Genomic DNA, 15,574 nt, shown 5'->3' with positions numbered 1-15,574 from the left:
CCAGGACTGTGAAGGGAGTTAGTTTCAGCAGTTGTTTTCCTGTTGCCTGCTTTTGAATTATTGTTTCTTTTAGAATCGCAGAATCTTAGGATGTTAAAAAAAAAAAAGTCCGTAGGAAAGGCAACAGCTTAAGTTTTTCTACAGAACTGTAAAATGAATGGGGAAGTTCGTGACGTATTAAGGGGAAAAAAAAAGGCAGTTACAATTAGTATTAATTAGTAGCCGCGTATTGTGTAACACGTTGGGGACGTGGTGAAGAAAAAGTGACTTTATGTCCTCGAATTTAGTCATGCAGAGTGAAAAAGACACTTAAAATAATTTCAAATAATTTACAGTTGTAAAAAGTCGCTGTGAAAGGAATACCAGGTGCTATGAGAACATAAGGGACTAATAGGTAATTGTGACTTCGTGCACCCAAGTGATCTTGTGTTTTACCTTTAGAAAAAAATACTATAAAACAATTTCTATTTAAGGAAACCAATAGTATCTGATATCCCAACCCTCCTTTTAAAGTGCACATATGAAGTAAGATAAAATACTGGAAAATAAGCAGTCATTTTGGAAGTAGAATTTCTTGTGTTTTCTTTGTGCTGTTATCTTTTCTTCCTCAAAGTAACATGTATTGCTTTTATTTTTTTAATTTTTTTTAAATGCCTATTTATTTTTGAGAGAGAGCACCAGTACAGGAGGGGCAGAGAGAGAGAGAGAGAAAGAGAGAGAGAGAGAATTAGAGAATCTAAAAGAGGCTCCAGGCTCTGAGCTGTCAGTACAGAGCTCCATGGGGGCTGGAACCCATCAACAGGGAGATCATGACCTGAGATCACGACCTGAGCTGCAGTGGGAAGCATAACCCACTGAGCCACCCAGGCGCCTGAACATGTATTGCTTTTAACAGTAAAAGTGAAAATAGTTAACATCCTTGCCTCAAAAGGAGCCAATCGTAATCTTATTTTTTTCTTATTAAAACTTTGCAGTGCCTAGAGTTGAAGAAGGTTAATACTAATTTTGATTTTACAGGGCAGTAGGTGAAGGGATAGAAAAGATCAGAGAATGGCCTGAAAGCGAGTAGTCTCTGAATCACCTATGTTTTATTTTTATCTTTTAAAACAATTATTGCAATTTGCTTGGAAGGTTTGAGGCCTGTTTAAAACCACCAGGCACAAGGCATGAGGCTGGCTCAGTAGGTGGAGCGTGCAACTCTTGATCTTGGGGTTGTGATTTTGAGCCCCATGTTGGGTGTAGAGGTTACTTAAAAATGAAGTCTTAAAAAAAAAGACCCAAAAAACAAAAACAAAAAAAACCAAACAGGCACAATCCAGGAAGCATATCTCCTAGAGGAATCATAAAATATGCTGGACAAGAAGGAAGAGTATTTTGTAAGGTTTGGGTTCCTCCTGGAGGATTTTGAGGAGGGTTGTAGGGAAGCAAGGGTCAGTACTAGATGGGTTGCTGTTTGTAAATCTCAATTAGAATTAACTGGGATTGATTAGGATCTAGGTGCTGTTATAAGGTGAGGGTGATTTACTAATTGGGTAATTCCAATAATAGTAGGGAGTCTGGGGCATCACTGGTGAGAAAGCAGTGATCACGCAGAGAGTGGTTTATAGCATTTTACATTTACTGTATGACCTTTGGAGACCATGCTTCCTGTTGTAGGGGAAGACTGACCCTGGGGAGATAAATATCTTGCACCCAAAGACCTAAGGAGATAGAGAATCCCCACTTTGAAGCTTTAGTACTGTACAGATTGGTTTCAAAATGAACACTTTTGTGTGCTGATGATGTAATATGGAGCTGAAACATTTAGGAGGAGATACAGGGTGAAAATAAGGGGAGGAGTAGGAATCAAAGAAAAAGGACAGGGAAGGGGCAATAAAGGTATAAATGTTTTTTTGTCCTCTTTACCTTCTTGAGTTAGGATCTTTTTTCCTTGATGCCTAGCTCAGTGTCTAGCATTTAGTTAACATTCAATAAATATTTATTGAACGAATTAATCCTTCAATTCTGGTCCTGAAATGCTAGGGAAAAAGGGCCAATGAACTGACATATATTGAGAACTGCATCTATGCCAGGTGTAGTGTGAAACCTTTTGTGAAATAATGTAGGCTCAACTGCTCTCTCCCAACTTACCTCCAAGTTAGAATGTATCTGGTGACCTGTGGGGAGTAGGGATTGGATGACACTGGTCAACTTTGGTCTTTTGAATTTATTCCTTTACCTTGTATTTGTTCAATCTGTTTCCATTTACTATAGAAATAGGAAAAGGTCATTAATTTTTCCAAGAATAATTTCTCTCCTTAACTTGGAAATTAGAATTCCTTTTCTGTATTTTTATTATTCCCCAGATCTTTTTCTCATCTTTCTGCCCTCTCCCACCAGGCCCTTCTAGGCAGCTTTGATGACTGTATTGTTGAGATGTCAGAAGTTTAAAATAATCCTATTAAAAATAGAATTTGAAAGGAAACCTGAATTATGTATTCATGAGGATCATCATTTTGTTCATGAGCCAGATTCCTGACGCGGCATCCTAGCCTGAAATGTTAAGGGTTATTCTGCAATTAGGGAATAATCAGTCTATTCTTAATCACAAACCTAAAGGAATGACACAAACCTAAAGGAATGACACAAACATTGCTGTTTGATTTATCTGTATTTACACTGCTTCTTAATTTTTAATTCTGCTCTTCTGGTGTTCCTTAGAGGGAATAAGTTGTTTTCCCACTCGACTATATGTTTGTTTTTTTCTTTTTTCATACATCTGTTGAAATACAACTGTATATATCCATAGTTCCTCAGTTATTTTTCTAATGACTGCAATGCCTTTCCTCCAGTGCTGCCTCTTCTTTTTTATTTGATCTGGTCAATTTACTCTTTGGACAAATAGTTAATTGAAGACTTTAGGAAAATACTTCTGTTGCCACTTTGCCTTGACTTTTTGAACCTCACAATCATTTAAGAACTTCCTGGCTGTCCTAGAGTCTCAGGAAAAAAACCCCAAATCTCTGTATCTTGATATCATGATAATCATTTACTTATTGGAATCGAAGACCATATTCACTCCCTTTCTATCTCTGTGAGGAGCATGTTAAAAACACCTACAACTAAAGGTGTCAGCAGGTTTGATTTTTTTCTTCCCAGGAAGCAAGCTACTAACTTCCCGGAAAAAGCTTTCCAGGCGGTGCGCGAGGAGCTTAGATTCCTCCCATTGGTTCTTCCTGGAGCCCCACCCACGGTCCCGCCTCCTGGGCGGATGAACCAATAGGGGTGTGAGTTGTGGTTTAAACGCCGGGTCTGGCGCGACCGCGGCAGGCTGTCTTGGAAGAGTTTGGCTGTTGGCTCTTACGTGGGCGAACCGAGTGGTCGTGAGTGTTGGGCGCGCGGGGCCCGCGAGGAAGGAGGTGGGCTGGGCGCTGGAGGTGGGAGGACCTGGGGCTTCCCGGGATCGTCAATAGCGCCCAGTTAGGTTGAGCCGCGGACTGGGACCGCGGACGCAGCCCTCGGCAGTTCGATTCTGATGAGTACTAGGACCTGTGCCAGCCCTAAACCGCCGACTCTTCTGGAACTTAGAGCCTCTGACCCAGGCTTCAGGAGTTAAGAGCTGGATTAAATGCCTGTTGCCTGAAGAACGGGCTTCGCTGTCTCCTTAGTTCTAGTTTTTGAGTGGCGTGCCCAGGGTAGAAAGTTTGGTTTTTGCTACCTACATCATCGCTTCTCTCATCTTCCTAACCCCCAGGGTCTAATATGTATTTCGCACCCGCAGCTGATCCAGAATGGCTACCCTGATCTTTGTTGATAAGGAAAATGGAGAACCGGGCACCCGTGTGGCTCCCAAGGACGGGCAGAAGCTGCGGTCTAAGCCTCGTAAGTAAACGGGCTGCAGTCGGAGTCACCGTTGAGTCCGGAGTCACCGGAATCAATTGTGGGCGTGGCTTGGAGTCGGGAGCAGAGGGGAGGCATCAAGTATTGGGGAATGCTCCTATTGCGATTTGCTTATGTTGGGTTTCTTTTATTTATTTATTTTTAACTCTTTACATGAAAGAGTATCTTAATTAAGTATCTTAAGCGATTATTTAAGAGCGTACAAAACTGAAGTACTGTTAGGCATATGGCCAAGCCACTGTCAAAAATTGGGATTGAGTCTGGGGATGAGAATTAGGCCAAGTTTATACACACAATCAGTCTTCAAGTTGGGCAGGTTTTACTGCCTGAATAATCTTATGGTAAGACTTTCTCTTCAGCAGTCAAAACTTTAGATGGGAGATCTCAGGTTTCAACACCACGTGTAGGCAAAATGTTTGATGCTCAAGCAACCTTGCCTAAAGTTACCAGAAAGGCTTTGGGAACTGTCAACAGAGCCACCGAAAATTCAGTAAAGAACAATGGACCTCTCAAACAGAAGCAGCCAAACTTCTCTGCCAAAAAGGTAGGTGTTGGCTACAAACTGGTTGTCTAAACACTTTAGCACTTTTGACTCTTAAAATGACTATAGGCACCCTATCTTTCTTGTGAGTAGAAGGAAATATAGGCTACCAAACACTGATTAGCAGGAGGGAATCCTGTTCTCTTTGTGGACTTCCTCTGTGCCTCAAGATTAGAAGTCTCACAAGCAGCTGGTGAATGTTGTTGCCTCACCTGCTCTTAACTAGCGTTGAAGCAGATTGGTTGGTGGTATCTACTTACAGATACAGAAAGTACTGAGAGGGAGGGTACTTTGCAAGAGGTCACATAGCTAATATAATAGCTCATGTGCTGCCACCCTCCTCCCAGTCTCCTAGAGTGAGCACCAGGTACTCTACTTTGCAAACATGTTGACCTTTGTGTGTGTGCATGAGTAGCAGGTCAGTGCATCCCAGACTAAGAAGACTTTGCTGTGAAAGATGACTTCAGCGTGTAGATTAACACTTTATTTGAATAATTGTCTTAATGTATATTAGGAAGAACACTAATAATTTAGATCAAAATAAAACTTGTAATGTGGTTTAGGACAAGATATGTTTTTTATTTTTATTTTTTTTAAATGTTTATTTTTGAGAGAGAAAGAAGGGGAGGGGCACATAGCGAGAGGGAAACCGAGAATCCCAAGCAGGCTCTGTGCTGCCAAGACAGCCTGATGTGGGGCTTGCACCCACGAACCATGAGATCATGACCTGAGCCGAAATCAAGAGTCAGATGATGCTTAACGGACTGAGCCACCCAGGCGCCGCCAAGATGTCTTTTTTAAAAACTAAGTTGAGTAAGAAATGTTAAATTCAAGTATTGCAAGGCTATGACAAAAATAATGAGAATGTGACATAGCACTGAAGTGTGGGAAACCCGACTTTAGAGATTTCCTCTAGGGGTGCCTGGGTGGCTCAGTCGGTTAAGCATCTGACTCTTGGTTTTGGCTCCAGTCATGATCTCGGGGCTTCTTGGGTTCAAGCCCCTCAATGGGCTCTACGCTGGCAGCATGGTTCTCTCTACCCCTCCTTACCCCCGTCTCTCTCTAAATAAATTAAAGAAAATATTTAGTATACACATATGATGTAAGAGTAAATCTTACAATAATACGTAGGTTTCTGCTTTGGCCTATTGTAGACTGGCTACCTGCCCAATTTAGGCTAGAGAATTATCCAGGCTACTCAAGTCCTTGACTGTCTTTTGTTGGCTCTTACTCAGTGTGTATTTCAACTTAATATTAACTAAGCAAATAAATCAGGTGACACTGATGGAAACACAAATGGAAAGCACACTTCCAAAAGCCAAAAATGGCTTCTAGGATTAGTTTCTATTTGGGTGACTCCTGCCCATTTTCTGTGTCAGGTTGAGTGATTGAGTTGATTAGCTCCGAATTAACTCTGTATTCTTGGTAACTTAGGCTGAGAGTTGCTGATACTTAAATAACAGACTAAACTCTTTAGCCGTGCTACTAGAATTGCTTGCTGAATTGTATATTTATGTAATTAATGAGAACTAAGGATTACAGTTGCTTAGAAGTCCGTGTGAAAGTGGTGAAGCAGTCACATGTCTGGAAGACTTATCTCTTGTACTAATCTATTGACAAGGTTTCCACTCTCATTCATATTTTCTTGGGTGGTTTTAGGTAACTGAGAAGACTGTCAAAGCAAAAAGCACTGTTCCAGCCTCGGATGACACCTATCCTGAAATAGAAAAATTCATTCCCTTCAATCCTTTAGGTAGTATTTTTTTTTTTTTTTTTGTATTACAAAAATGCTTTAGTCTTGAGTTTCTCTTAGAATCCTATTCAGCTCTAATTTGATATGAATAGACCTCTGACCCCAAATTGTAATAAGACTCTCTGAATCTGGTCTTTGCACAAATGTATTTGGTGGTGGATTTCTTTGTAAGGAACCTCTGAGGTCTGAAGGGGAATTGGTGCGAAGGTGTGGAGAACATTGTTCCCGACCTCAAAAACTTCCCACATAAGGGAGATAAGATGTGTTCACTAATAGTGAACAAGTGTAAAATGGACATTATTCCTGGCAAGGGTTTTTGAAAGTGGGTTTTATGTCGAGTTGAACAATGTCTGAAAAAATCCACATAGTCTGTGAAAACGTGTTTCTATTCCTTCAACCTGCTATGTGAATCAAGTATTTTCTGTTACAGAACCACCTTTTCAAGCTTTTCCCATTTGAGGAGAGGCTACTGTATCCAGGCTTTGGGTGCAGTGGTTAACAAAGACAGGTCTCACCCTGAGGGAGCCCATGATTGGGAGGGAAACCCCAAACGAATCCTCTCACTGTCAGTGAGCAAGGAGAAAAACTGGTCCCTTAGGGGGAACTGAACCTCGCCTGGAAGAGTGGGGAAGGTTTCTTTTAGGAAGTGACAGAAGTTGAGTTTTAAAGGCTATCTGGGGATAGCCAGGTGAAGAAGGGGAGGGGCAGGGCAAGAACACAGCACAGAAGTGTGTGCAGAGATCCTGAGGTAGAGCTGAGGACTGGAGGGGTTCTGGGAAATGAAGGCAGAGAGAAGGACAATACGGATGAAACTCGGGAAGGTCACATAGAGCCTTCTACATTTCTGAACTGGAACTTTCGGCCTTTCATCCAAAGGCATTTAGTCATCCTGTACACATCCAGCTTGTCCCTGGCTTTTATATAATACAATTCTGCAGTTAGTGTCCTCGAAATTGTACTGTGAGTTTGTGAGGATAGCTGGAGAGTGGACTTGAAGGATTGCTGAGTCATCTCAAAGGGGAGGTGATTAAGTTTTGATACAATGTAGTGCTTCCATGCTAATGATTACAATTCAGCCATTAAGGAAAATGGTGAGGTAGATTTATGCATATTGATCAAGAAGGAGGACTACAATATGCTGTGTTTGAGGAAAGAGCTACTAAGTTGCCCCCCAAAATAGCATAAATTACTGAACCCACCTGCAGTGGATGAGGATGCCTGCTTCCCCTACAGTCTCTAACGACAAATGTTTAAAAACTCTTAACCTTATCAAAAAGGCAGTGGGTATCTCATGGTTTTAAATTGGGGTGCATGTCCATGTAGTGAGCATATTTGATCATTAGCCTTCTATAGTTTTTTTTAACTTCCTGTTTGTATCTTTGTTTTCCTTTGATAATGACTTTTTCAGCAGCTTTTGTGGTTAAAGGAGATTAGCTTTATTAGGTTGCAGACTTTTTCTTCTGGAGTCTTTTGTCTGTTTATGGTTTCCTTTATAATTCATTGGTTTCAGATTAAGTAGTCACCATCCCGCAGTTCCTTTTTAACTTCTGGGTTTTAGCAGTCTTGGAAAGAGTAGGGTAATTCCTAGTATTTAGGCTTTAGAGAAGTTTCAGACTAGAGAAAATAATGGTTCTCCCCCATCTTTGTTCTTTTGAGGAAATGCTAACCCCCTTGAAAAAAGGAAAGACTCAATATTTAAATTCTAGTTTTGTTACTGTCAAGAAAAATCTGTATTTTTTTAATTAAAATTTTTTAGGGGCACCTGGGTGGCTCAGTTGGTTAAGCATCTGACTCTTGATTTTTGCCTTGGGTTATGATCTCATGGTTTGTCCTGGGATTGAGCCTCCATGGTTAGTCCAGCATGGAATTGGTTTGGGATTCTGTCCCTCCCTCTCCCTCTGCCCCTCCCTCTCCCTCTGCCCCTCCCTCACTCGTGTGTGCTTTCTCTCTCTCTCTCCCCTCTCTTTCAAAATTACTTTAAAATTTTTAATTTTTTTGATCTCCATGCCCAACATAGGGGTCGTACTCATGACCCTGAGATCAAGAATTGCATGCTCTACCAACTGAGCCAGCCAGGTGCCCTAAGAAAATCTTTTTGAAATAATTCTAAGAAGTAAGTAAGACACTTGGATTATAAAGAGTGTTACTTAACACAATGGTTTTCGTCTTTTTTTTTTTCTTTTCTTTTTTTTTTTTTTTTTTTACACGTCTGTGACCACTCTTAAAAGTTAGTGAAGACCCCAAAGACCTTTTCTGTGTTGTTTAAATTTCCTGTATTGGGAATTTACACTGGTTAAAAAAAACCAAACAAACCCTCAAAAAAAAACCCCATTATGTAACTTTTTTTTAAACATTTCTAAAACATCTAGAAGAATGACATGGTTTTGTATATGTGTGTGTGTGTGTGTGTGTGTGCATACATACATATATTTTTTTTTTGGTTTTATATTTTTGAAAATTTGGTTAATTTAGCTTAACATAAAACATCTGTATTGTAAGTCTGCATTCAATCCATTGCATCTCTTGTTTTGGTTGAAGTACATGGAAAAAAATTTGGCCTCCTGAAGATATGTAGTTAGGACAGGGAGGAGCATTTTAATAGTCTTTTTAGATAAGTGTGGAGAGTTCTTTCCTACAACACTAACACCTAACAAGTGGCAATTTCTGAATGTATGGTTGAAATGTGTAATCTGAAACCCTGTCAGTGAACATTTTGTACTCCGAAAGTAAAATCCATCGGGCTGTTCTGCATTTAAATGCAAAAATAAAAGATACATTTAATCACGCATTGATCATTTAGAAATGATGATCCACGGGGAAATGTAGATCATCCAAATGTTGAAGTGTTTCATTATGCAATGTCAAATATGCACTCATTAATGTCACCACTGATCTCATTGGAAAAGTGTAATATTAGGAAGTTGTCAAGCTAATGATTACAGATAAGTTTTTCAAAATTCTAGTGTGTTTTTTTTTTTTTTTTTTTCCTTGAAATTGTGTATTTTGTTGTTGGCAACAGATACTGTTTTCCTTGAGGTGATGGACTTCTTTATTCCTCTAAGGAAATGTGCTACAAATACCCAAGTCTAAGCAACTACAGTTTGTCTTTCCATTGTTATTTCAACTAAACAGTGTTTCAGGATAAAGGCCTCTAGTTTAGCTTGAAAACCAAATAATGGCACAAATCTTTTTTCTTTGAGCTCACCGTGGTACTTGAGTATGCAGAAGTGCTTTATGGAGTACTTCTCATTTCATCATACAGAATACTAAAAAGACATGTTCTTAAGGGTCGAGAGCTGACAAAATTAATACTTTTTACTGCATGTGGTAAAGTGATATGTGAAGCTGGCATTTTTTACTGCAAGCCAGTGGTATTGAAGAATATAAGGACTACAAAATACAGTTTATTGCCGCTGCCTTGATTTGTGCTAAGGCACAGCAAGCAATTCCATCCATTACTGCTTTTGTACCATCATTGCAAATGTCAGCACAGTGGAAGAATGTGTTAATGTTATTAACAACCTATTTTGACCTCATGCACCCACTGAAAGGGTCTCAGATCCCCAGGGGTCCACTGACCACCCTGAGAACCACTGCTCTGATAAAGTGCTTTGTCTTTGTGACAGATTTTGAGAGTTTTGACCTGCCTGAAGAGCACCAGATTGCACACCTCCCCTTGAATGGAGTGCCTCTCATGATCCTTGATGAGGAGAGGGAACTTGAAAAGCTGTTACACCTGGGCCCCCCTTCACCTCTGAAGATGCCCTCTCAACCATGGGAGTCTAGTAAGTGAACAAGTGTCCTTCTAGAAGAGCTGCAAATTACTTGTGTCATAATACTTTCATTATCGTGGGGGGCAGAGTTGTATGGAAGGTTAGCCTACAGGTAATTTCCGTCTTTCAAACTTCAGGGATAGGGTTTCAGAGTAATGAAAACTCTCAATTGGTACTGTTTTCAATCTCAAATGCCCAGCCAAAATCAAGTCATTCTGGAATGTAGACAGTCTTAGATACAGAAAACAAGATTAAGTTTAGCCTATGGCTTCTTAGGTTATAACTTGAAGTATAACAAACTTGCTTGGAATGAGAATTCCAAGTTATATCTAAAGCTAATCTAGAACCAAGACCCCTGAGCACAGTAGCATAGAATGACAAAACCTTACGGCCAGTGTTTGAGGCCTTGGTTCAAGCTGGTGATTAAAAACCATCAGTATGTTTTCTATTTGTTCTGATGGGATAGCGTATTCTATTTTATAAGTTAGTGATATTGTTGGCTCTTGTGTGGGTCCTTAAAAACAATAGTTTCAGGCATGTCTAAGATTCATTTCCTAATGAAGATTAATTCTGGGATCTTAGCCACATTCAAAGCAGTGTGTGGGTGTGAGAGTGTATGTATGTATGCATGCGTGCAATGTCTAACTGGGGTGGGGTAGGGATTCAATATGCAAAGGGGAAAATAAGAAGATAAAATTGACAACTAATGTGTATGTTGAGATGGACGATGACATAAGGGTTTGCAGATATTGAATAAGAAATTCCTGTTTTCTAGATCTGTTGCAGTCTCCAAGCGTTCTGTCGACCCTGGATGTTGAATTGCCACCTGTTTGCTATGACTTAGATATTTAAATTTCTTAGTACTTAATAGTTTGTATGTTTTGTATTAATAAAGAAATTCTTTAATAGACTCTTCCTAATATTGTAGTTGGTTTTCTGTGGAATTTACTTAAAACAGTATGAAAATTAGTGGAAGTGTTTGATAAGGGTCTGTCATCGGACAACGGAAGTGTATCTGACTTGAAAAGCTTACCTTAAAACCTTTTGGGTTGTTTTAATCGTGAATTTAGCAGCTGCTTCCCTTCAGAAGCTGTTTTCCCTGAAACATACATCCCTAAATGTGTACTTTATTGCCTTTCTGTGGCTATTAACTAGTGACAGTTATTAGATCTCTTAATTAGAAGAGCCACTTCCAGCTCGTTAAATATCTATTGCTAAGCATTCTTTATTGCTGGTTCTGTCTGGTTTCTAATGACTTTAAATCTCAGTATTCAGTAATCAGAATTTGAAAGGCTCTAAATCTTCTGAGATCTTCAATTAGGTGCTTTAAAGATTGCAGCAGATAATTTACGGATGGTAGTATCCACTCTTCACCTGTAGGAAACTCCGTTTAGTTGTTTACACTATATTGTGACCTGGGTGAAGTGTTTATAATAAGCATTATTGTGTTTATGACCCTATTTTTCATTTGAGGACAGTGAAGCTCAGAAGTTCATTGATAGGCTAGAGACATGAAGAGTTATTACTTTGATTTCAAATCTGTGATTGGAATCAAAATATTAGATTACAAACAGTTGCTCATGGATTTTCTTTTTGGGGGGGATGAGAGGGATGATCCCCCCTCCCCCAAAAAAAACAAATGTTGCCCCCATTTAAAATTCCAAAATTTCACATACCTTTTGGTTTTGGAGCTTCTCTTGGAAAAGCAGATTTGGTAATAGTTTGGCCCTTGTTTCCAATACTGAGACTGGCAGCGGAGTGTAGGCTACCTTGCAGGTAGAGTGTGGGCTTTCTGTCCTACAGACCCTTTGCGAGATGGCCTGAAAGGAGAACTCAAGTGTTGCTTCTGTCTCTTCTCTGATCACTTTACTTGCTTGGTCCATGTAGGCAATTAAATTGATCCTTGCTTAATACCAACCTATATAGGAAGTCTTTCCCCTGAGAGGTCTGTAACATACATAGTCAAGTTAAAATTTGAACCTTTCTTTTCCATCATTGCTGGTATCCTATGCAATTTGCTTGAAACTGAAAACTAGTGGGAGTGTTTAACAAAGGTCTGTAATCTGATAATAGTTTATTTGATTGAAAAAGTTACCTTAAAACCCTTCGGTTTGTTTTAACAATTTATTTTAGAAGCTGCCACTTTTCCCTGAAACATACACCTCTCAGCATGTGCTTTATTGTCTTTGTTATTAGGAAGCAAACCAGGAAGTGGCAAGATAGGCATGAAATACCAGGAACACATATAGACACTGATGCTGAATTTAAAACTTTTACCTTTTAGGGGCGCCTGGGTGGCTCAGTCAGTTAAGCATCTGGCTTTGGCTCAGGTTGTGATCTCACAGCCTTTGGGTTTGAGCCCCGTGTTGGGCTCTGTGCTGACAGCTCAGAACCTGGAGCCTGCTTTGTATTCTGCTTTTCTCTCTCTGGCTCTCTCTGATCCTCCCCCTGCTCAAGCTCTGTCTGTCTCAAATATAAACAAATATTAAAAAAAAATTAAACCTATGATTAAAACTTTTATCTTTTAAATATAATTGAATCAGTCTGACTCGAATTAGAGACATGTTTTTAATTTAATTTTTTAATTTTTTTTCTTAATTTTTAAAATGTTTGTTTTTGAGAAAGCACAAGTTGGGGAGGGGCAGAGAGAGAGGAAGACACAGAATCTGAAGCAGGCTCCAGACTGTGAACTGTCAGCACAGAGGCCGATGATGAGCTCAAACCCATGAACTGCGAGATCTTGACCTGAGCCGAAGTTGGACACTTAACCAACTGAGCCCCCCAGGTGCTCCTAAAAAGACTTTTAAAAGAACATAAAATAGGGCTACTAGGACACATGGCTTTAAGGAAGAGTATTGGATCTAGCATCCTCAGATATAGCAGGGCCATGTGAAAAGCAGAGCATGATTGAGTGGTTTTCATACTCCACAATAAACTCAGAAACTTTGGGAAAGGATCTCTTGTGGTGGAGTGAGCAAAGGACTGAGAGCGTGGCAGCTAGTCAGTCCTTTACTAGCTAGTTAACTGTCCTTGGTCAGACTGAACATGGAGTAATCTCTCTTCATCTGCTGTCCATCAGAATACAAAGCACTTAATGTTGGTTGAAACTTGAACTATAAACAGATACTTCTTCGTTAATATAATTTTTATTTTGTGGGGATTGTTGCTGTTTTGTATACAGTTTCCTAAATATAAGGTGTTTGGCTTTATTACTTGAAAAGGCTTGGGGTGCCTAGGTGGCTCAGTTCATTTAGTGTCCATCTTCTGCTCAGGTCATGATGTCATTGTTCATGGGTTTGAGCCCTGCGTTGGGCTCGGTGCTGACAGCTCAGAGCCTGGAGCCTGCTTTGGATTCTGTGTCTCCCTCTCTCTGCCCCTCCCCCACTCATGCTCTGTCTCTATCTCTCAAAAATGAATAAATGTTAAAAAAATTAAAAAAGGCTTATGAGAAGCCCTGTTTGCAATTCCAGTCTGTCCAACCGATGATGCTCTAAGATTAAAGTTCGTTATTTTCAAGTTAGACAGTTGTACCACACTGGATCTTAAAGGTGCTCTGATCTACATAAGGTTCACCCATACCTAGCATACTCTTCTACTGGCATTTTTCAGGTTTCAAGTTCCAATTAACCTTCAATAGGAACACAAAGCTTTTTAAATATATTAATGTTCATATTGTCTATCATACTAATTCTGAGCAACATTATCAAGTCACAGAAGGGTTGGTACAACCATGGAAATTCCCAAGTTGACTTTGTTCTTGCCATTACTTTAACCAATCATTTACTCAGGCCCTTTTGTGCTAGGGACCAAGGCTGTGATGGTTAAGTAACACGTTGCCCTTGCCCTCAGGGGCTTGTGGTCCAGTGGGGGAGAATGGCATGAAATGCCATCATGATATAGGAAGATGAATGTAGGGGCAGGAAGAACCAGTTGCTGGTGAGTGCTTGCCAGCCCAGTTTAGGGAAGGGCAGGGAAGGCTTCCTGAGGAGGAACATGTGGATGAACACTTGATGGAAGAGAAGTGTTCTGGGCTGAGGGACCAGCTTTTGCAAGTGCCAGGAGGCAAGAGAACACAGCCTATTAGATGAACCCCCCCCCCCCCCTTTTTTTCCCCCTTTTTCTACTTGAGATTTGGGCAAGGAGCATAGTTGGTAACAAAAGAGTCTGGAGAGTTAAGCTAGGGCCACGTGGCTTTGTAAACTATGGAAGGGGGTTTAGCGTCTGTCCTAGGGGTGTTGGGTGCCATGAAAAAGTTTTAAAGAGGGAAGGGACAGGGCCAGCTTTGTGTTTCGGAACTTCACTCTGGAGGCGGGGAGACCAATTTTGGAGTCTGCCGTAGATGATGAAATGGCCTTGAAGAAGTGATGGCATAGAACAGTAAGGCTTCAAGAGGAATTGGCATTGACAGGGTGGCAAATGGTGAAGAGAAGGCACAGGAAAGCATCAACAATGCATGGGGATACCCCTCACATGAGGGTGCTCAGATGTGTTCACGAAGATGTTTATTGCTGCTTAGTTTATAATAGGTAAATATGATACAGACGGTACATTGGGATGAAATGTATTCATTAAAAAGGAACTATGTATGTGGACGTGGAGAGATAACCATGGAACTTTTTCAGTACCCCAAGTGGTTATATTTAGGATGACTTTTTATTTTTTTATTTTTTTATTTTGAGAGAGAGAGCGTGTGCTTATGCATAGCGGGGAAGGGGCAGAGAGAGAGACACACAGATGCAGGGCTTGATCCCACAAATCATGAGTTCATGACCTGGACTGAAATCAAGAGCTGGATGTCTGACCGACTGAGCTACTCTGATGCCTGGGATCCCTTTTATTTAAATATGTTTGAGACAGAAAACATAGTGATAAGGAGTAAAAAGTGAGATCCTGGCTCAGCAACTTTGTTTGCAACCTTGAGCATGTCATTTAATCTCCCTGAACTTCTGTTTTTTCTTCATTCATGAGACCCATGATAGAATTTATCTTGAAAGGTTGTTAGGAGTACATGAGCTAATGCACGAACACTCAAAATGGGCTTGACCTCTTAATTACTATTCCTGTTAGGTTTATTTGTGAGTGTAAAAATATCCATAAAGCTATCCATTCATTCCTTACCAGAGTTAATCTTGCATGTGTCTATGGAAGACTAGCATTTTTATAGTTTAAACTTATAAACTTATAAACTTATAGTTTTATAGTTTAAACTTATAAAAATTTATATATTAATAGGATTATACCACCTAAAGAGAAAATGTGGGGTGCCTGGGTGGCTCAGTTGCTTGGGCATCTGACTGGCTCAGGTCATGATCTCACTGTTCATTTGAGCCCCACATTGGGCTCACTGCTGTCAGTGTAGAGCCTGCTTAGGGTCCTATGTCCCCCACTCTCTGCCCTTCATTGACTCACGCTTTCTTGCTCTCAAAAATAAATACTTAAAAAAAAGAAAAAAAGTGCTATTTTCTCTGGAGGCTGGAGAGGTTGAGGTAATACTTTTTTTTTTTTTTTTTAAAGAAAAATATCTATTGTTCCATTTGTCTTTATAATGGTGAAATGAATCCCTATCTTCTTCCCCACAGGCTTCATTGTGGGGTTGGGTGCATCAGGTTTGAGCCTTACCTAGAGCCC

General features: G+C 40.1%; 1 protein-coding gene across 7 annotated transcripts; it reads left to right on the top strand.

Annotated features, from left to right (window-relative positions):
* The first annotated feature begins 42 nt into the window (after positions 1-42).
* PTTG1 (PTTG1 regulator of sister chromatid separation, securin) lies at positions 43-10,866 on the top strand. Of its 7 annotated transcripts, none has more exons than XM_042947608.1 (6): positions 43-394; positions 3,761-3,861; positions 4,239-4,423; positions 6,080-6,173; positions 9,800-9,958; positions 10,722-10,866. In XM_042947608.1, exons 2-6 carry the CDS (start codon positions 3,771-3,773, stop codon positions 10,796-10,798), a joined length of 606 nt encoding a protein of 201 aa, XP_042803542.1. In that variant the 5' UTR covers positions 43-394; positions 3,761-3,770; the 3' UTR covers positions 10,799-10,866. The 7 variants fall into 7 exon arrangements, with proteins under 7 accessions (XP_042803542.1, XP_042803517.1, XP_042803525.1 ...); XM_042947583.1 differs by lacking the exon at positions 43-394 and adding an exon at positions 3,259-3,362; XM_042947591.1 differs by lacking the exon at positions 43-394 and adding an exon at positions 3,264-3,362 and having other exon boundaries at positions 3,734-3,861.
* Positions 10,867-15,574: the final 4,708 nt, after the last annotated feature.

The sequence above is a fragment of the Panthera leo genome, chromosome A1 (genome assembly GCF_018350215.1).
Source record: "Panthera leo isolate Ple1 chromosome A1, P.leo_Ple1_pat1.1, whole genome shotgun sequence".
NCBI classification, from domain to species: domain Eukaryota; kingdom Metazoa; phylum Chordata; class Mammalia; order Carnivora; family Felidae; genus Panthera; species Panthera leo.
This window is presented reverse-complemented; position numbering and strand designations above follow the sequence as displayed.